The sequence below is a fragment of the Castanea sativa genome, chromosome 2, assembly GCF_040712315.1.
Source record: "Castanea sativa cultivar Marrone di Chiusa Pesio chromosome 2, ASM4071231v1".
In the NCBI taxonomy this organism is placed as follows: Eukaryota; Viridiplantae; Streptophyta; class Magnoliopsida; order Fagales; family Fagaceae; genus Castanea; species Castanea sativa.
Genome location: NC_134014.1, coordinates 45831284 through 45852581, shown reverse-complemented (window position 1 = coordinate 45852581; position 21298 = coordinate 45831284). Strand labels below are relative to the sequence as shown.

Sequence of the window (21298 nt, the reverse complement as noted above, 5' to 3'; positions counted from 1 at the left end):
CATATATTTTCATAACACTTTTTTACCCACATGTATTTTCACCATGCTTAAATAACGATACTAAAATTTTTTTACCAAATGGCATAGTTGTTGACCCATTTTCTTATTATCATATGTTGTTATTATTTGTATTTTGTGCTTCAAAGTTTGTGTGCATGTTAGTAGTGGCAGAGTAGGACCCAAGGCCCATTATGTAGGACTACTAACTCAAGCGCCCAACTCTAACTTTTTGCAAAAGCCCTAACCTGCAGTTGCCCACACTTGTTGTGACACATTTCTTATGTCTAGGTAATATCCAAGGGAAACAAAAGGATTCCACATTGTTTTAAATTTTTTCTTGATTTTTAAAGAAGAGTCCAGATGGTTAGCAGGTGCATTAGGATATTTTTTAATGGATAATTTTAAGAAAATTTTGATATCACTTCATGAAAAATATAAAAAGTTGTAAAAAAATTAGTTGTTTTTTTCTTGGGAAAATTATACTCTAACACCCGAAACTATACTCTAGTTCCTAAACCGAAAAAATAAAAATAGCTCACAACTCCGAGGCTTTGAATTAAAAAAAAATAGTTTTTTTTTCTTGGGAAAATTATACTTTAACCCTCCAAATTATACTCTAGATTACACTTTGTACCATAAACTTTTTGAAAGCACGTGTTGTACCATAAATTATGATTGTTATTACACTTTGCATCCTAATATCAAGTTTGTTGTTAATTTGGATAGAAAAATATGGCATCATGTGAAAAAACCTACTTGTCTGTCTTCTCAATCACTTTTTCTTTTTTGAGAAACTCTTCTCAATCACTTAAAAATAAAATAATTACATTTTACCATCCTAAATATACTCTAATTACATTTTGCATCATAAACATTAATTTTTTATACAAGTTAACAGCAAAATTTAATTTTGGGGTGCGTAGTATAACAAGAGTTATAGTATAGAGTGTAAAATGTAATATAAGGTATAGTTTATGATAGTAAAGTATAATTTATCAATTTTTATTTTATTATAAAAAGTTTCTAAAAATATTTTCTAAATCAATACACTTAGAACATGAGAGAGAGAGAAAAAGAGAGGAAATAGGCTAGAATTGTGATACAGGCCGACGCGATACACAGTTCGATCAACGAATCAGGCCAGCCCAAAGTTCTCAGCCCGACAACACATAGAGGCTCGAGCTAGCTAGCTAAACCCGTGAGGCCCAAAACTTAAAAAAAAAAAAACTGGGGACTAATCAGCAAATAAAAGAGTTCCTAAACCGAAAAAATAAAAATAGCTCACAACTCCGAGGCTTTGAATTAAAAATTCCGAAACAAATAACCAAAGCCCAAAGGCGGGTCTTTCTCTTTTATACTTTCATTTCACTCCCCCTCTTTCCCTCTCAACCTAGGGTTTTAAAGACCGGGGGTTTAGTATTTTTTTTCTTTCAATTCCATCCCCCAATTCCCAAATCAAAAGCCCAGAAAACACTTTTCTCATTCAAAACCCAAAAACACACAACCAAAAAAAAAAAAAAAACACAGCATGGCGTTTTCACTGTTTTCTACTCCACAGCAACCACAACAACAACAATCGCTGTTTCAACCTCAAACTCAGTCTTTTCAACCCAGTAGTCCATTCTTTCCTCAACAACAACAGCAACAACAGCAACAATTGTTTCAACCACAACAGCAGCAGCAGCAGCAGCAGCAGCAACAACAGCAACTGTTTCAACCGCAACCGCAACAACAGCAACAGCAACAACAGCAGCAGCAGCAGCAGCAGCAACAGCAGCGGCATTTGTTTCTCTTCACTAACGATAAAACTCCGGCGAATTATAGTACCAAGTGGTCGGATCTCCATCCTGAGTCTCAGAAAATTCTCCTCCAGATCGAGTATGTTTTTTTTTCTTATTTCCCAGTTCTTGATTTTTCTTTTTTGCTGGCTGTGTTTTCTGTTTGGTTGCCGAGAGAGTGTGGGAAAAATTAACAGAAACAATGTAAAATTGAGTCTTTTTTTTTTTTTTTTTCTGACTTGTTAAAGTCTCTTGGGTTTCTAAATAGAGATACCTTAAAAATTCAAGTTCTTGATTTTTTTTTTTTGTACTACGATAATGCCAATTATTAAAAGGAGCTTAGGGTCTTTTTTTATTTTTATAAACTAAATGTGGCATTAATTTTGGGTTTTACTTGTAGTTCTTATTATCTTTTTGTAATATATTGTTGTGGATTGAGTTTTGACATGATAATTGTTGTATGAGCTTTTTGAGTTGCTGAAGTATTTTTGTCGATAGGGAGCGGATATTGGGGTATAGAGATGAGAGCCAGAGGCTAGATCAATGTAATCGTCTTTATGATTCTTCGGTTTCCAATGATGGGTTTGAACTTGATGCAAGCCATATTGTTCAGGTTTACTCTTCAATTTGATCCAATTTCTTTTCTTCTCTCTTCATTTTGAATTAGGACTGATAGGTTTGAATATTTTCTAAATTGTCTATATATGTGTATTGTCTAACAATTCTTTGTTATTAGGAGTCAATAGTTTTTCTAGGAAAGGGTTTTGCAATAGCCAATATAAAGACTTTTTACATAGTGAATAAAGCAGATAAGAGAATAATATAGACACAGAGATGGAATTCAATTTCAATAAAATGCCTGCAACATATTTTAGGCTTTGGGGTGTGATTGCTTTCTCCTACCTAAGTGTGATTGCTTAGGAAATCTAGGTTATGGGGAAAAAAATGTTAGGGGATTCCAATACAACAATTACCACGTTTAGGGTATGGGTTTGTAGATCTCATTACCATTAATTTGTTTGAAGAAAGGTTTATGGGTTTGTGTAAAGAATTACAAGGTGGTTTGATGAGTTATTTGATGGCTATGTTATAGAAGAAAGTATGTGGGGTTTTAGGGTTTTCATAGGTAAAATAAAGGGCTTGATTTGAGGTTGTAAGGAGGAGGAAAACGATAGAATTTTATGGTGTTTAGGGGCTGAATGAACAGCACACGTGAACAACACCAAAAATTAAAAAAAAATAAAAAGAAGAAAAAAAGAGAGAAGAGAAAGGGAGGAAAGTGCACACAAAGGCCCAATATTTATATTAATCAGCTCCATCGATTCTTTGAGTGCATTGAGCACAAGATAGGAAATTTTCTTGTACTAGAAGTATTAGGACTTCTAGCTTGACTACTAAACTAAAAACCTAATAAAATATAAGATACTTAGGATCCCCTAGAAAATTCTTGATTCAATTAAACTACCAAAGTACCCTTAATTTGCAGGAATCATAGAAGTTGTAGATTTGCCTGACTACAAAATTGACCATAATTAATTAAATAAAAAGCCCAACAAAAAACTGTTTTTACACTAAGACACATATCTAGAAATTTCAAACCACACAAAATTGAACTTCACATGTGAACCCATAAAATAAATCTTAAGTGGGCGAATTTGTGAAGTAGTAACAATTAGTAGTCCCATGGCTGCATCAAAGTGGTGGTGGGAGCTATAGGGTGGAAGCCAGGCTCATTCCTTGAGTGATGCAAACATGGAAATGGAAGTATAATGGGTTTTTGATCGCATGAAAACACCATATTGGTCATTGGAAACTTGGAAGGAAAACAGCTGCAATTGGAAATTTATTCCCATTCGCTCATTGCAGGCAAGCAAATGTGGCCTTAGAAGGAGTGACTTTCCATGCTACCATGTAAGACATTGAAGTTCAACAAGTGGAAGCTTATAACCAAGTCTTTGAGTTTGTTATGAGAGGAGAGTTTAGGTGCTTTGGTAATATAACACACATACCTCAGTCTTGTTGAGTTTCACACAAAGAATTTTAATTGAATTTATCTATAGCAAAAGTGACAATGAAATCAGTTGAAAAAGATTTTAAGAAAAGAAACTCCTTTTTTTATCAAAAAGTATTATGAAAATCTTATCGTTAAGACCTTTATTCTGAGTCTACTGCAGTACTTATTGGTTTTCTGCAGTGTTTTATGTACTTGTTATCTGTGAGTATATTGCATGAAAATGGATATCTTTTATGTTATTTGTCAGGAACTGGGGGGAATTAGTACTGCCATGGAACGACAGAAAGCTCTGCTGCAGGAGCTGATGTCTGTTGTGAAAGATATGTTACGGAACACGGAGGTTGCTGTTCGTTCTTTCATGATGCTACGCCCAAGGTTCCTTCATCCAAATTCTGGAGGTGCTTCAAATGTCACTGTACCATCACAAGCTCCAGGAGCAACAGGACCAACTGGTTCAAGTAGTCAAACGGCAGCAAACTCTATATTGCCAATTTTTGATTTCTACAGTGGGGTTCCAAGAAAACCATCTCCTTTTTTACAGCAGACAGTTTCTAGATTTGAGAAGTATCTTGGTGAGTGCCGCCAGTGGGTTGAAGAGTTAGAGCAGCTTCTTCTCTTAGATTCTGATAGAAACTCTTCCAATTTTCGATCGTCCTTGTTACTGTCTCTTCCAAAAGTCATGTCAAATGTGCATGACTTTTTTGTTCATGTAGCTGCTAAGGTAAAATAACAATTTTTTTGCGTTCAACAAGCATTATTGCTGTTAATTGTCTGGTGAAATATTGCCAGTTATAATACATATTGATAAATTGTTGATTGTCCCAAAAGTTTAAGTTGTTAGTAAATGCTGAATTCAATCATTTAGTCATAATTCTAACGTACCTACCACACCTATCAAAAAAAAAAAAAATTCTAACATGCCCTTTCACATGTGGGCCTTAACTCCCGCTTAATAAGTGGGGCCCAACATGTGGGATTTTAACATTTTGAATGGGAGGTTGGAGTGGAGATAGGGATTGAACTTAAGATCCCCTGCTCTGATACCATGGTGAATTTAATCATTTAACCATAATTCTAACATGTATCTTTTTTGGCTTTGTTTGTATAACATATTGATGATGAACTAACCCTTTGTTCTCTCTCCATATTTGTCTTATTTTGTAAATTTTAAAAAAGAAGAAAACGATTTCTTTTTGCCAGTCTGCATTTTGGGATAAAAGCTCTTTTGACTTGAGTTGAGTTGAAAAAAAAAGTCCATAATGCTGGAACATTTCCCTTTATTTATCCAGCGTACTTTTAGAAATAAAGGCTGGTTAGGTGCCTTCATTTATGAGTATGCATTAGTGGTTGACTTGAAAGCAATTGGGGTTTCCTAGCACCAAAGCAAATGCCAAAAAGTACCTTATGACTCATTTGTATAATCTATAAAAGATTTGTTACCTAGTGCAATGCTTTAAGTAATTGGAGTTGATCACACTCAAAATGGTTTGGTATGTTGTTTCCTGATATATCTTATGATTAATAGCAGATGCATTAAAATGTGTTCCTTAGGTGGAGAGTATTCATCAGTACATTGAGTCCATGAAAGCAGCTTATCTTGCTGACCAGCGCCGCCGAGGGGATGGGAATGATCCGTTCCTTGAGGCTGATCGGCGTGAAACAGCAAGACAAGAAGCTGCTGCTAAAAGGGTACATCCAACTTTGAATTTGCCTGCAAATTCACAACCATCGACACAAGTTGCAGGGTTGCTTACAAGCTCAGGGACTCAGGGGGCATCATCAACTGCACAACAGACTTCTGCAGCCACAACATTTGCTTCTTCTGGGAGTGGGTTGTCACTTTTTGGTACACCTGCTTCTGCCCCTTCCTCTGTGCCATCTTCTCTGTTTGCAACACCAAGCACTTCTGCTCCAGTATCCTCTCTATTTGGATCATCTGGTGCTACACCACAGACATCACTTTTTGGATCCACATCAGCTTCTTTGTTTGGGTCTGCTTCAACTCCCTCATTGTTTGGTACTGCTGTTCCATCCTTTGGTTCAACTACTCCTCCTGGAGGTTCACTATTTTCAACACCATTTGCTTCAGGTATCCTCCTTCCTTTTTTAGTTCTACAAAAGAATGGTCACACTGTAAATTTAGTTTTGGGCTGAGAGCTTGTGACATTATGTTTTTATTTATTTATTTTTATAATTTTGCTTGCTCATTTTTTTTTCTTGTTCTCTACAATTTTGTGACTCCAATCATTTTTGTATATGGGCTTGGCCTACTTTATAATATTTGAGCCCCTTTGTGACATATTGAATGCTCCCATAAATACTTAATTATAGTTGAACATTTGAAGCTGTAACTTTTGACCTGGGACTTAGAGAATGATGAAACTTAGGGTTGTTCATCTGTAGTTGTAGTAGGATTTTAGAGAGATTTTCTCAGCACACTGATCTCATCAGTCTCCTAAACTGCCAAACTGTGCAGAGGTTTGGAAAGTGACACTTTGGCTAGTGGTTTCTGTTGGGGGCAAAGGGGGGTGGGGGTGGGGGGGGAGGGGGGACATATTTACATAGTTGGCAGTGGGGATGTATATTTCGGTGGTGGTTGGTGGCTGCATGTGGAGGTTTGTCTTGACAGCTCATTAAATGGGATCAGGCTTGGGTTGTTGGCAGTGTGGCATGGTATATTGAGGCGGGGTTGAGCAATTTGGCTAGAGTAGGGCTATATAATTGGTGGCCACAAGGCCAACCTGAGTGGGGCGAAGGTGCAACAGTGTTGGAGCAGGGTGAGAAGAAACCTGGGGGTCGGGATTTTATGAGAAAATGGGGAGGGTCAATCGTTTTAGTTGGTATTTAAAACCTTCTGCTGATCACCACACTAACCTCGTTGGTTTTGAAGATTTTGGTACAGACCACTGTCACTAACTTTGTTGGAGCCTCTGTGGATGGTCAGTTTGGCTCAGCTTGGTTGTTGCTTGGAGCTTCAAAGTTTGAACAGCCCCTGATAGTGGGTTATTGTAGTGATAGAAAGTTTAGTTTAAAGCAGAAAAAAAGTCCATATTATTTCTGATTATTCTGTCTTTATTTTATTGAATAGATCAAATTCTGAATCCATTTATTTTCCCGGTACGTAATCAGATTAGAATATTTAGCATAATAATAATATGGAAATTGATTAAATTTTATTATAATATTCTATGAAAAAAATGGGTCTCATTAAATGTAGTTCTGAATCATACTATAACATTTTCATCGCGGTATCAGGATGGTACTTGTTGAACTCAATTTATGTTGGATTACCAGAAAAAAGGAAGATAAATCTTGATGATTTGCAACTAATTTACAGATCATAACTTTAATTTTGTTAGTGATTTGAACTTGTGCATTTAATTTTTTGATTTATTTTTATAAAAAAAACTTAGGTTCTTATGTAATTTTATTTGCTTAATAAATTTTCCTACTTCCCAGGTGCTGCAACAGGCTCTGGGGCTAGCTTTGGGGCTGCAACGGTGAGCAGATTTTCTCACTTTTGACTTTGTGTACAAGTTTATTTGATCTTGTACTCCTTGCTTAAAGAACCATAGGAACACTTGTCCTTAATAAAATTACCATTTTTCTTTTTGGTTGGTATAAATTGATCATTCAATGCGGCAAGAAGAGTAATAAACACAATTATCTTTGCTACAGAGCTCCTTCCATTCATGCTTAAAGCCTTACTTTTATATGAATCCCTTACAAGTTACATGGTATGCATCTGTACATAACTATTTTTTTCCATATATCTGTTGTCTTTTGCAGAAATCATCAAAGACAAAATCTCGAACTAATCGGCGGTAGCCACAGTGGCTTTGGGTTATGAAATCTGGAGGAAACCTCTTGTATTTCTGAAGATATTAGCATAGTTTTATGTTCAGAAGCATTTTCTTTGCTCTCCACTTTTCGTAAATGCGGCTTATTATGCTGTGGAGTTTGTGTTTCTACAAAGATTTCTCACTTAATCGAGGATCGCATATTGAATGCTTCTGTATCATGACATCCCAATGCTGTGCTAATCCCTTGTGTTTCTGATATTGTCAGTGAGATGCTGGGAGATCCATGTTACTGTAACATTGTAGGGTACAATCTTAGATAAAATGTCTGGATGTGGACTCTCATGAAAAAGATGTAGTTCATTTGTTGAGATATTAGAATGTGTCGAATAAACTATTCATCTGTTGTCTTGCTTTGACTTTGCTGGATGAGTCCTGTCAATGGTAATCATGTACTTTAAACTTTTTCAGTTGATAGAACCTCTATTTGACATGTATTCAACACTCACAACTTGTGTATTTCATTTTTTTTGTTGTTGTTATTATATGTTATTTTTTTGATTAAATGTTTTGGAGTGATAGAACAGATGGTACACAATTGGTCTGAATCCCAGAATTAAAAGATATATGCTTTAGCCACTGATAGTCTTGCTTGCTTGTATAAATCGTGGTCAGATGGTTTAACAAGTTCAATTCTGGGTGGTGCTCCAGTTGAAATAGGGTTTCTCAGAATAATATGGAAGTATTTATTTCAATGGAAAAATACTGACTATTTGCTAAGGCTTGGAATATTTTTCTGAAGAATGTGATATCTATAGAGTTTCCTACTTTCCTTACTGTGTTTATGAGGTGACAAGTCTCACCATTTTGGGAAAATTAACCCGTACAAGAACTTTGAAGAAGGTCCAGACATTTTTGGACTGAAATATTGTAAGAGTGAAGGAAAATGTATTGCCTCGAGGTTTATGAATATGACAATTTATTTACCCAAAAAAGAAAAAGAAAAAAGAATATGACAACTCGTTAATATATTGTCAGGTTTCCAAGACTGAAATATTGCTACAAAAAAAGATTTTGAAGTTCCGCTTTCTTCTCGTGCAAAACTTGGCTGGAGGGCACAGATATTGGACATTTATGGCTCAAGAATTTTGTAGAACGCAGAACTGTTGGTCGTGTTGCCTGATCAACCATGTCTAAGCCAAGCCTGAATTGAACACCTTGGATTGAAGGTGAGCTTAAAACCCGTGTGAAGGCATGGTCATATGGTTGGTTGGGCTGCAGGTATATTTGCTATTGCTTTGTTTCCCGGTTTGTATATCCTATGTAGAATAAACCCTTGCATCAAATTCATCTGTTTCTGATCTCATCATGTTTGGTCGTAGCCTCTTTAGTTCGTCTTGGGCTTTTTCAACCTTGGGGTGTATTTGGTCGCCGGAGGCAAATACGTGAATATTATTCTCGGCCTCAAACCAGCTTAGTCCAGGATCCTTTTCCAACATCAATCCCCTTATCTTCTGTCTCATTTCTGCAACATCATCCCATCTCCCTGCAGCAGCATAAAGATTTGAAAGCAAGATATGGGTAGCACTGTCTTCAGCATCCAACCTTAGAACTTGCTCTGCTGCACGAACTCCTACTCTCAAATTTCCTCTGATTATACATGAGCTTAGCAAAATTCTCCGTAGTTCAAGTTTATCTTCGCTAAAAGGTGATTCGATTATCATTTCCTCTGCCTCATCCAATAATCCAGCTCGACTTAGCAAACTTACCATGCAAGAGTAGTGTTTAGGCCCAGGTGATAAACCATTTTCCTTCATATAATTCCACAAGAACTTTCCCTTTTCTACTAATCCACTGTAGTTACAAGCAGAGAGTACAGACAAAAATGTTATTTGATCTGGTCTTAGGCCGGAATTTATTATCTCTTCGAAGAGCTGCAATGCCTCCATCACCATTCCATGATGACCGTATCCTCCAAGCATTGAGTTCCAGCACTTTAAATCAGGGTTTGAAACTTGGGAAAATATTAATTGAGCTGAGTGAAGGTCACCATTTTTGACATACATATCTATCAAACTCCCAGTGACAGACATTTCAGCATCATATCCCCTTTTTACCACCTGAGAATGAACCATTTCCCCGGGTCTCAATATTACAAGGTCAGCGCATGCACTCAACGCTCCACTGAGAGCAAAACTATCAATCTTATGGCCTTCCCTACACATTCCATTGAAGAATTTAATTGCACTCTCCCCATCAGTCATTCTAGTATGGCCTAAGATCATTTCAGTCCAGAGAACAACATCCTTCTCTGAAATCAAATCAAAGATCTTCTTGGCAGATTCAGCTTCAGCATTTTTGAAATACATGGACACTAGTGTACTTCCTACAAAGACACTCCTCTCAAATCCTGCCTTTGTAACTTGGGCATGAAGAGGTTTCCCATAATTAGAGGCAAGGAACGCACAAGTCGCAGATATAATGGCTGCATAAGTATACTCATCTGGTTTAAGAAGAGACATACCTTGCAACTGGACAAATAGAGCCATGGCTTCCTCTCCGTCCCCATTCTCTGAATACCCAGAAATCATTGAGTTCCATGAAACTAAATCTGGATTTTCAATTCTACGAAAAGCACTAAATGCTATCTGGGTATCACCGCAACTACAATACATGTCAAGCAGGGCATTTTGCAAAGGCAAATCAGCAAGCGCATCTGAAACAATAACTTGGGCATGGATAAGTTGCCCAGAATGAAAATCTCCCAATCTGCTGCACGCATTTAAAACCATTGAATATGTAAACTCGGTTGGAATAACACCTGTCCTTACCATCCTACCAAAGACATCAAGCCCTTCCTTGAGCTCATCATTCCTGAAGTTCCCAAATATTATAGAATTCCAAGCCATGACATCTTTATCATCTATTGACTCAAAAACTCTTTTTGCAGATTCCAAATCCCCACAATTCGAGTACATCCCAAGTAAAGAGGTTTGAACGCAAACATCATTCAAGAACCCAAATTTCACAACTTGGGCATGAAGCAAAGAACCAACCAACCAATCCCCATACAAAGAGGACGCTTGTAGCAAGCTGGTGAAAGTAGAACCGTTTGGCCTCAAGTATTCAATTCCCATTTGAGCAAGCAATTCAAAGGCCAAGATTGCATGGTCCGGGACTCGAGAATATGCTGTAATAAGCGCATTGAAGGAAACAAGATTTCTCTGAGGCATTTTGTCGAACACCAAGTGGGAATCGCGGAGGGAGCCACAGCGTGCATACATTGAGAGGAGATTGTTGTTCAGATAGGGAGTTCGTGCACTGACAGTTGTGGTAGTTAGGAGGAGAGCGTGAAGTTGGCGCGCTTTTCTCAGTGAGGTTATAGTGGTGCATTTTTGTATGAGGCTTGCCAAGCAAGATGTCTCATGCAATGGTGGCATATAAAGGTTAGTACTTCCTACTTAGCAACACTTCACTTCTTACTTCTAAGTTCTTCTTACCTACAAAAACTGCAGAGAATTTGTATTTATTTTGAGTAGGCGCGTGTAAGTGTGTAACTATCATTTACTATATTGTTTATATATATATAAAATCAGTTATATTTATGGAAATTTAGATTTTAAGCCTATAATCTTAAAAATAACAAATTAAATCTCATTAAACCTTTAAAAAAAAAAAAAAAACTTCGTATCATTTAAATGAAACAGAATTATATTTAAAATTTAAGAATCACCGCACATCCTTAATGTGATGGTCACTCTATAAGTATAAGTGCTTGTGGGATGTAGGGGGCAGATGCCAAGTTTAAGTTTTCAGGAAGGAGCTTCACACACATATACACTTATGCTCTGTTTGTTTCAGCATTAACGTTTTCTGGAAAGTAGTTCATTTTCCAAAGAGCATTTTCTAGAAAACTATCTCATTTTCCAATGTTTGATAACGACCTTGAAAATGAGCTTGAGAATGTATTCTGGTGTTTGGTATGCAATTTTTTTTAAATATTTCTTGTATAATTTAAAACATGTATATTATGTAAACTAACTAATGTAATCATTATAAATAAAAAACCAAGAATGAATTTGGTTTTTATACTAAAATTTTGAAAATATACAATCAAAATTAATTAGTTATCAAATTTTCATGATCTCTACCACTCATCTTGTTCATATATATAGATAGTAACGTACGTACACACACACATATCAACCATTTGCCTATATATATAAATTTGACAGGGAAATACATTTTCAATAAATATAGATAACAATAACTTTTAATTATCCACTTTTTTTTTGGTATACTAATTGTTTATTATGATCAACCACAAGTCTTCAATATTACTCTAAATTATGTATTTACATAATGTACTGCATAATATATCATCAGTGCATAATATCTGCCAACAAAAAAAGTATTTACCAACAAATGCAATTTTCCTAAACAATTATCATTCATTATATAACAATATTATTAGTCCACTGTAAATATTTTCCCATGTAAAAGCAAATTTAGAGCAATATAGGTACTATGTTTAAAATTTTTATCTTTTACTTCATTCATTATTTCTTCTTCTTTTTTATTTTTTTGCACTTTATGTATGAAAAAGAAGTAACTTCTGTCTGGAGAAATAGTTAGAGAGAGAGATCTATGGCAAGAGGAAAGACTTGAGTTAGTGACAATGAGGGTGTGAGGAGAGAAAAAGCAAAGGGAAGAGAGAAAAAGTGAGAAAACTTACTATGAGATAGAGAGAAGACGCCAAAAAATTATGTTTCCCACAGCTATAGACGAATATAATATTTATAGAAGATGCAACGTGTGAGAGAGAGATTGTTTTCCAAAAAAAAAAAATTTGGAAAACAACTTATTGAAAATAAGCCTTATTTTTATTAGGGTTTTTCGTTGACCAAAGATAGTTTTCCATTGACCAAGTTTTTTTTATGCCACCAAACATTGGAAAATGTGGAAAACTATTTTTACAAAAGGTTTTTCAGTGAAACAAACAGAGCGTTAGATTAGGTTAGAGTAGAATTTCTATATTGTATAAAAAAAATTTAACATAAATTTTTTTTTGAGAAATAGAATTTAACATAAATTGAATAGAATTTAATTTTTTTATTGATAAGCAAATTAGAGTTTAATTTGACATTGTTACTTTTTATACTTTCTATAGAATTTATAATATATATGTATATATATTATTTTATGATTTAATTTATTATTATTTTTTATAGAGTTTAATTATAGGATTTAAATAGAATTTTAAACCATATATTTACTCCTATATTTTAGTGCTCCTTATCATTTTTTTTTTTTTCCTTTTGAAATAAATTGATGCTGGGGAATGAATAAGTGAAGTGGAAACTCTCAAAAAAAAAAAAAACAAAAAAATTAATACACACAAGAGCAGAGCTAGGCGCGGAAAAATGCGTCGTTTTGAGTCTGAAGTCTGAACTCTGAGTCTGAACCGAAAGGCAAAGTTAGACATGTCAGCCGCTGCTTCTTCATCTTCAAATTGTTCACGTCTCTGCCGTCTGATAGACAACTCTCTCCATCAATTCACGGTTCATCATACATACCACTCTCACTCCACTTCTGTTTCTTCTTTACCCAAAGACAAAGACAAAGACAAAGAGAAACAGATTCTGATTGCTCTTTCTGAGGTTCGCTTCTTAATCTCAAACTGCTTCTCCATTTGACCCCTAAATTTTAAAAAAATTATCTCAATCATAATTCTGATAATCTTCCTTTTTGGTATTTCAGGTCTTGAAACAAATTCAGCTTTGGATTCCAAAACTCAATGCCTACTACTCTCACAATGTTAAGGACTTGGAATCGGCTTCGTGCTCAGGTGGATGTGCATCACATTCTGACGACGACAATCACTGTTTGGCTAACATTGTAGCTCACTTGGTATTCTTTATCTATTTCACTTTTATTTGTTCTTTTATATATCAACCTTTCTATTGCAATTTATCAAAATCTCTCTAGGGTTTCTGATTTTTTTGTGAGCCATTTTTTAAAATTTATTTTTATACGATTCTTCTTTTTCTTTGTTTTGCTTAAATTTGGTTAAGTTTCGTTTTCATCTCCCAAATATCAAAAGTTACAATTTTTTCACTATATAATTTAAAGGGGACTAGTTTATGCACAAGGATGAAATTGCAGCTTTTACAATTTAGGAGGCAAATATTGAATTTAGACTAAATTAAAGGGTACAAAGTAGATTAATGGCTCTTTGTTTAATTTTTAAGAGTTGAGCCTGTTTTAGCAATGCCCTTGTTTTCGTTATTCTTGAATATTTTTTTTCGCTTTCTGTGTTCTTTAAATTTGAAGTGCGTAGTTGGCGATGCTATCATTTCAGTTTCTGCGATCCTTAGGTTTGATTTTGATTTTTCATGGCAGATAGTTTTGCTTACTTTGGAGAATCAATATATTCAACATCTGGCAGGCAATGTCCTTAGTTTCATTTCCGAGTTTGTTGCGACATCTGTATGTTACAATTTTCTGTTTTGAAAGCTCAATTTATAAACCTTGTAGTCTGCTTTTATATTCATGACTATGAATGTTTTTGCAGAAAACCAACTGGGATGAATTCATTCGTTTGGTGTGTGTTTGCTTGGAATTGGCTATCAATAACACACTTTCATATCCTTCTGCACCATCAAGTAGTGAAGCTGAAGATTTTAATTCTGATTCATCGAAGTTTGATGATGTCATAAGACCAAGACTCACAAATGCTAACTGGTGCACAGTGGCTGGCATTATTCGAGTTTTACGTAATATATTGAAATATTTGAAGCGAGAAGATGATGATCAACTTCTTGAAGTGTATTTAAATTCTGTAGATTCTTGTCTGTCAAATGTGCATTGGGATTTATTTGAAGAGGTTCATGTTGGTCAGAACAGTGTCGCTCAGAAGAATTTTTGTGCAGATGCCTTATTTTTCAGAAGCATCAGTGGGTGTCATGAGCCAAGCATCATTTTTCTTGGAAATTTTCTTCAGCTACTTTGTTCATTGGTTGATGAAAGTGATTTCGTGGAAGCTGCAGGTGGTTGCATAGATAAGCACCCAATTTGTTATAAAATCATTAACCTTGTGCCTAAAGTTTTATACTGGTGCCTTGGCAAGGAAGGAGATTATGTTGATACATGCATCTCTCAGTACTTTAGACACAAGTTATTGGTATGGATTGACGATACTTTTTAATTATAAAAAGTAAAGGTTTGGACTTAAAGATTTCGCTTGATGAACTTAATTAGAGATTCTTTGAACTTCATAAACTTCAACAAGGATAACTGAATAGTAACATAAATAGTTGTTGGTATTAAAGATTCTAGGAAATATGCTGTGGTGATCACTTATATATATGTAAAAGAATGCAGCCCTGTTCATTGCACTATAAATGTGTGTTTACTTTACAATTCCCGTCGATCTCTCTCTCTAATAAGTCTGGTCTAAGTAGTAAAGCAACTTAAATATTTTCTGCAGGTTTTAATGATCAGGCTTAGTTTTCAAACATGTCTGGAATGTTCCACTCTTGTTTCATGGTTGCAACTTCTCCATACTTACTTTCAAGAGCTTTTGTGGCAACCCATAACCCAAGCTGAGTCTTCTCTGGATGATTGTCTAGAAGGCTCTCCATTTTTTATATGTGTTTCTAATGGAGAAACACATCTGCATTCAAGCCATATACAGAGGCAGGCTATTTTTCTTTTCTTAAAAATCTCCTTCACTTTGATAAGTCTGAAAGAAAACACTGAGAAGCAATGTCTGTGTACAACCCCAAACTCATGCTTAACGTATGAGTCAAATTCAGGCCTGGAATGCTGCTTTAGGAAGAAGGGTTTGTTAGAGCTCCATAAGTGGCTTCAAGGGCATTTTCCAACTGAAACATTTTTGGACAATGAAATGTATATGGAAAGATGTGTAAATTTTGCCTCATCCTTACTCCAATTATTTATGCACGAGGTTTGTCTTTCCTACCCCTTTAACAATGTTGTGATTTTGTGTAAGTTTATAAGCTTGTATGCTTTTGCTATATTTCTGAATTGTGCATGGGCAAAAATAGGTGCTGGGATCCCCCACAAATTTTGAAAACTGTATTAATATCTTTATATATAAAATTTTTTTTGTTGCTCTTCCCCCCCCACCCCCCTTTCCAAAAAAAAAAAAAAAACCCAAAAAAGGAGCTTCCCCCCTCAAAGAGGGGAAAAAAGAAAAGAAAAAAGAGTTAGTTATTTTAGATTCCAATATTCAATAGGTTAGACTTTCAAGTAGTAAAAATTATCTCATAGAATGAGAATAAAACTATAATTATATTACATAAAAAAATATAAATATCTTATTCGCATTCATTTTTTACTGTAAAATTTAAGTCTATATAGTTCTCAATATTGTATGAAATTTTTTATTGAGCTTTATACAATCTGATATGAAAGAATGATATCTAATCAAAATTCATAATGTTAAAAAGTTTAAAAGAGAAATTGAATCAAGACCTTCCGAGTGGTGTTCGTTTATATATGTGTGTTAAATAATTAATTATATTTTGAGATTACAGTCCCCTCCCCCTCCCCAAGCAAAAAATCATGATTTGCACCTGAATACTTGTATTTGATGTACTGAATACTTGCGTCATAATTTGTGACTTGTTAAAAGAAAGTCCATACTTCTTGTTGGTCTCTTTTTTATTTATTTATTATTATCTATTGTAACATTTGTTTAGGCTAAGTTCTTATGTTATAGCTAAACATATAACTACTCTCAGTCACAGACACACACACCCCCACAAAAAGCTGCACATGTGTTCTTCACTGAACTCTGGCTTGAGTCGTTTCCACTTTGCAGCCTGTCACATTCTGCTAGGAAGTACAAGGAAATTCTTGAACTCTGATAGGGAGATTTTAGAGGTTTCAGTATCCATGTACATTCTGATATGATAACATCCTGGATTGTGTGAAGAGATTCTTAGGTTGGCATTTATATGAGATAGGAATTCCTGAACTCAACTTCTTGTTCTTTAGGGACATGTCTTTGCAAAAAACTGGACAAGTTGTTAGGGATTTGAAGTTTCCCTAATTTGAGCAATACATACTGTAGACATCAGTTGACAATCAAAGTGGGAGGGTTTTCATTTTTGTTTTTACTCGTCTTTCCTCATATTTGTATGGTTAAGCAACCTGGTAGCCAATAAATTGCTGATTGGAACAGAACATATCCCAAAATAATTTATAATGTGATGTCGTAGTACATCTTTCTCTCTTCTTTTGGTAGGTAAAGAGGTAATATAGTTAATTTCACTGATCTTAGGTATCAGTTGAGTTAATGCAGTAGCTTTAATAAGTGCTTGTAGAATAATAATTGTTCTAGACAAGGAAGCTATTTTTCACAGGTTATTTGATTCGTGGATGTCAATTTGTTTTAGAGGCATATTGTTTGTATTCAAAAGAATTTATTTTCCTTGAACTCCAAAGCAATAAAATTGTATTTGGCTGCACAAGAATAATCATGTTATTGATGTATAGAAATTACCGAGAGAAAAGGCATATTACTTTGAGAATGCATTTTTCGCTCACTGCAATGTACTATTATTCCAAATTCTGTTATTTCTTCTTTTCTTATATGTTTCTTCTCATAGAATTTCTATATTCTAATTTCTTGTTCTTCTCTTGAACTGTAGGATGATATATTATTTAAAATGCTCTTGCAACTGCTTGGCGTACCTTTTTGCACAGAGCAACAGTGAGCAATTCATGTTGTGGTTGTTTTAATTGATAATTAATTTGGTTGGAAACTAATCTAACAATCTCTTGGGTTGTACCTAGGTATCACAAAGAGAAAGGGACATTTCAGGATGCGAAAGAAGATATTCTTTTCCATGTTTCAAACATTTTTAGTCCCATATGCCTGTTCCATCTATTTCTTTCCAAGGCAAGTTTTATGCAACCCGAAAAATGGCACATTTAGGGTATGTTTGGTTGGAGGTGGAATAGGGAGGGTAGAAAAAAATAAAAAAGGAGAGAAAAGTGGAGAGAAAATATTTTAGTGGGTGTTTGGTTTGAGGGAGGAGAGGAAAAAAATTGGTGGGGCCCAGGTATTTTCCACCTAGGCCCGCAAAACAAGATCACACCAAATTGGAAAGAAAATAGGGAAGAAAATTAAGAATGAACCAAAAATTACCATTTTGTCCTTACTTACCAACACCTGCTTCGTATGCTTATTTTTTCTCTCATCAGAATCTTCTTCTTTTTTCATTCTTTGCCTGTGCTTTTTTCTTTCATTGCCTTTGCTTCTTTTTTTTTTTTTTTTTTTTCTTTGCCTTTCATTCTCCACTTCTGCTTTTTTTTTTTTTTTTTTCCCTCTTCTTTCTTTGCCTTTCATTCTCTGCCAGTTTCAACAAAAGAGTGCTGGTCATTGAAGCTTTGTTGTGTCTGGATATATATTAATTGAAGATTTGTTTTGGTTTTATTATTCGTGGTTGTGGTTTAATTTGAGCCAATCACTACTCCTTTTTTTAATATATATATATATATATATATATATATTTTAAGTTTTTGTTGAGAAGCTTCAGCCACTATTCTTATCTTCTATTTAGTACTCGTTTGGATTGCGTTTCTGGTACTGCGTTTGTGCGTTTGCATATATATATATATATATATATATATATATATTTTTTTTTTTTTGGAGTAGTCAGTTTTCACGTGATAAAGCACTTTATTCAGAAAAAAAAAACTTTGAAAATGGGTCTCACGACACTATTCACACATTTAAAAATTATTTTGTTACAGTGTTTTTAGGTTTATTCTTTGTCATCACAATTTATTGACATTTTTTACAATTATAAAGTGAAGTGTCTGTACAATTTTTTTTTTTAATAAAAACAATATGTTACTTTTTGTTTTATTAATAGGGATATAATTGTAAATCTATACCAAATTTATTTTCCATCCTCTCATTTTTCTTCTTAACCAAACAAATGAGTTTTCCATCTTTCCACTTTTCCATCCTCCCAACCAAACACAAATGAGAGAAAACTAAATCTTTCCTATCCTTTCACTTTTCTATCATTTTCCCATTTTTTATCCTCTCACTTTTTCACCCCTCTAACCAAATGGACCCTCAGACAATCCCTCTCTCTTATGAATGTTGTCTATTCGTTAGTTTGAACTAAAGCCAATTTGAAAGGGAAAAAAAGGAATTATGATGTGCTTCTATTTATAATTTGCAGTTACACTATGATCATGAAGTTCTTCTTGATTACCTTATATCTAAAGATATGGGAATCAGTTGTGCAGAATATCTTTTAAGGTATGTATACTAGTTGCTCCCCACCTCAAAAAAAGAAGAAGATAAACTTTGGAAAGCTATTAACTTTCAATCACTGATGGGAACTTTTCCTGCTTTGACCTTCAAGCCTGTATGCAGTTCACTAGTAATGGTTACTTAGGCTGTTAGGTTAGGCTAATTCGATGGTTTTACTTCATAACCTTTTGGTCCTCCTTGCTTTTAATGAATTCTTTCTTACATCTATAGCTCAAGGCAGAAAACAAGCAGAGTTCTGTTCTCATTCTTTTTTTATATATGATATTGCTGTAACGGTGACATTTAATTTCTCTGGTTTTTATATGTTTCTTCATAGGTGCTTGCGTATAATATGTGACTCATGGAGCTTATTTGTGGAATTTTCATTTAATGGGAAAGTTATTAATCAATCTTCTTGCAAGAAAAGAAAAGTTTCATTCGATGGCTCAAATTTTGGGGCAGATGTAACACCTATGCTTGTGAAAAACAATGGAATTATCACATCACAGGAGAAGGAATATAAGAGAGACCATAGATATGGAAGTCAGCACTATATAACAAAGCCATTTGAAGAAGCCAAAGAGTGCTTGCTTTCATTGAGAAATTCTGTTGAAAGTCTTCACAAGAAGAACCTCTTTCCATATAATCCCAAAGTGCTTTTGAAACGGTGGGTATTCATAACAATGAACACATTGTGCTTCCAGTAAACTTCTCATCACTGTTACATTAAAAAAAAGGAAGTTGTGTTATTAATCTATTCTAAATGGCTAATCTCAGGTACCTAAAACTGGCTGATGCCCTTTACAATATGGATGATATTCTTAATATTTCTCAACATACTCATTTCTTAGCAGTAGCTAAGGCTTATTGACATCAACGTAGTGTTGTTTTTCTTTTTTTATGAGTAATTTGGGGAAATGATATAAACTCGTAGTCTGTTTCTTCTTAGTACTAGTTGTATGTCTATAGCTACAATTTACATACACCTTTACATAATAATCTTATGACTCTGCTTATGGTACTTGAATATCTGGGAGTTGCATTTCAGTATTCATTTGTTTTGCCCTGCACAGTGCTCCTTAGATGAAATGACTTAATTCACCAATTTTTGATTTTGATATAATATTGGAGCATTTGTTCTATTTATCTTGTCCATAACATTCTACTTAATTTTTATTTTCAAGAGTTTGAGAGATGTTTTAGATTCTACATTGAAAAAGGTCTCAGGACTGGTTAGTAAACAGGTAATCTAAAAGATGTTTCTAGTCTTTCTCAAAAAGAAAAGATGATGTTTCTATTGATGGTCCCTTATCCATGTATTGCTCTAAATCATTTTGTCATTTCAGATTGTAAAAACTTAAAACTTTTGAAAATTCTTTTCAAGATACACCGACACACATATGGAGACTAATGGGGCAGTTACCTGTTGAAATTGAAACCGCTTCACCAAGTATCTGTTAAACAGGTGGTCTGTGGGAATACTATTTGCTTTTAAAAAAAAGGAGTATTTATTGTACACTTGTCTTGATTGCCTTCTTCTTCTTCTTCTTCTTCTTTTCAATAAATTATAGGACCAGAATTAATAAAGAACTTAGGGATCCTAGAGAGACTACAGTTATCTGAGCTGCTTGCCCTTGTCTTGCAGTTTGACAAGATTTCAGGAGCTCTGCTTCAAGTAAGAGAAATATTATTGAGGCATTACTTAGGAGCTTGAACCCAACAAACTTCGCAGAGCATCATTTATTTCTTTGGAGTAATGTCAGCTAGATGGCTTAGCTGTTCAGATGTTTCAGATGAATATGTTTACTAGTGATGGAAAGATATCCAGGCAACTTGGACACAATTGAAAAGAGAACTTTGAAGCTCATCTCAAGTCTCTGTGCGATATTCTTGCAGACATTCTGTTGCGTTGTTTGATTTTACCAATTGAATGAATATTTTGCAGTGGATGAAGAGGAGTAATAGCCACCTGACTGCAACAGCCAGTTGAGGTAGTTTTCAGTTAAATCCTGTTATATATAATCTGTTTAGTTTTCTACGGTTTTCCTAAAAAATGAGTAAAGGGAAGAATGAGTTGTATTGCATCATTGAGCAGAAAATGTCCACATATCCAAGTGGATGCTTGCATGAAAAGCAAGGAATGCAGAAGCTAGAGAAAAGAAGTAGAAAGAATGAGAGAATGAAAATGTATTTCTCTAATTATTTTGTAATCTGTACAGGTATGATATATATGCAAGATGTAGGCTAACTGCACTGACCAGAGAGCTCAAACTAGTCTCTAACAAATTTGTAACTGATGCTTACAAACTCTACATTTAACTAATTTAACTAATCTTCAGTTTTCTTTACACGGTAGGACTTATAATACATTCTAGGTCTAAACAGCATGTCATCAATATCAAAG

At 34.6% G+C, this 21298-nt stretch overlaps 3 protein-coding genes across 4 annotated transcripts; 2 read left to right on the top strand and 1 right to left on the bottom strand.

Moving 5' to 3' along the window:
- The first annotated feature begins 1356 nt into the window (after window positions 1–1356).
- LOC142626090 (nuclear pore complex protein NUP58) lies at window positions 1357–8158 on the top strand. The gene is made up of 6 exons (XM_075799867.1): window positions 1357–1878; window positions 2277–2391; window positions 4040–4513; window positions 5344–5881; window positions 7252–7292; window positions 7582–8158. Exons 1-6 carry the CDS (start codon window positions 1529–1531, stop codon window positions 7618–7620), a joined length of 1557 nt encoding a protein of 518 aa, XP_075655982.1. The 5' UTR covers window positions 1357–1528; the 3' UTR covers window positions 7621–8158.
- A 360-nt stretch (window positions 8159–8518) lies between these two features.
- Window positions 8519–11068, bottom strand: LOC142625969 (pentatricopeptide repeat-containing protein At3g50420). The gene has a single exon (XM_075799728.1). It carries the CDS (start codon window positions 11030–11032, stop codon window positions 8912–8914), a length of 2121 nt encoding a protein of 706 aa, XP_075655843.1. The 5' UTR covers window positions 11033–11068; the 3' UTR covers window positions 8519–8911.
- A 1922-nt stretch (window positions 11069–12990) lies between these two features.
- On the top strand, window positions 12991–21242 carry LOC142625971 (uncharacterized). Of its 2 annotated transcripts, XR_012842432.1 has the most exons (11): window positions 12991–13252; window positions 13353–13502; window positions 13995–14081; window positions 14167–14775; window positions 15082–15561; window positions 17273–17334; window positions 17418–17523; window positions 18821–18900; window positions 19232–19561; window positions 20540–20885; window positions 20990–21242. XR_012842432.1 is itself a non-coding variant. In XM_075799729.1 (10 exons), the coding sequence occupies exons 1-10, from the start codon at window positions 13076–13078 to the stop codon at window positions 20571–20573; spliced, it is 2115 nt and encodes a 704-aa protein (XP_075655844.1). In that variant the 5' UTR covers window positions 12991–13075; the 3' UTR covers window positions 20574–21242. The 2 variants fall into 2 exon arrangements, 1 of the variants encoding a protein (XP_075655844.1); XM_075799729.1 differs by having other exon boundaries at window positions 20540–21242.
- The last annotated feature ends 56 nt before the right edge of the window (window positions 21243–21298 follow it).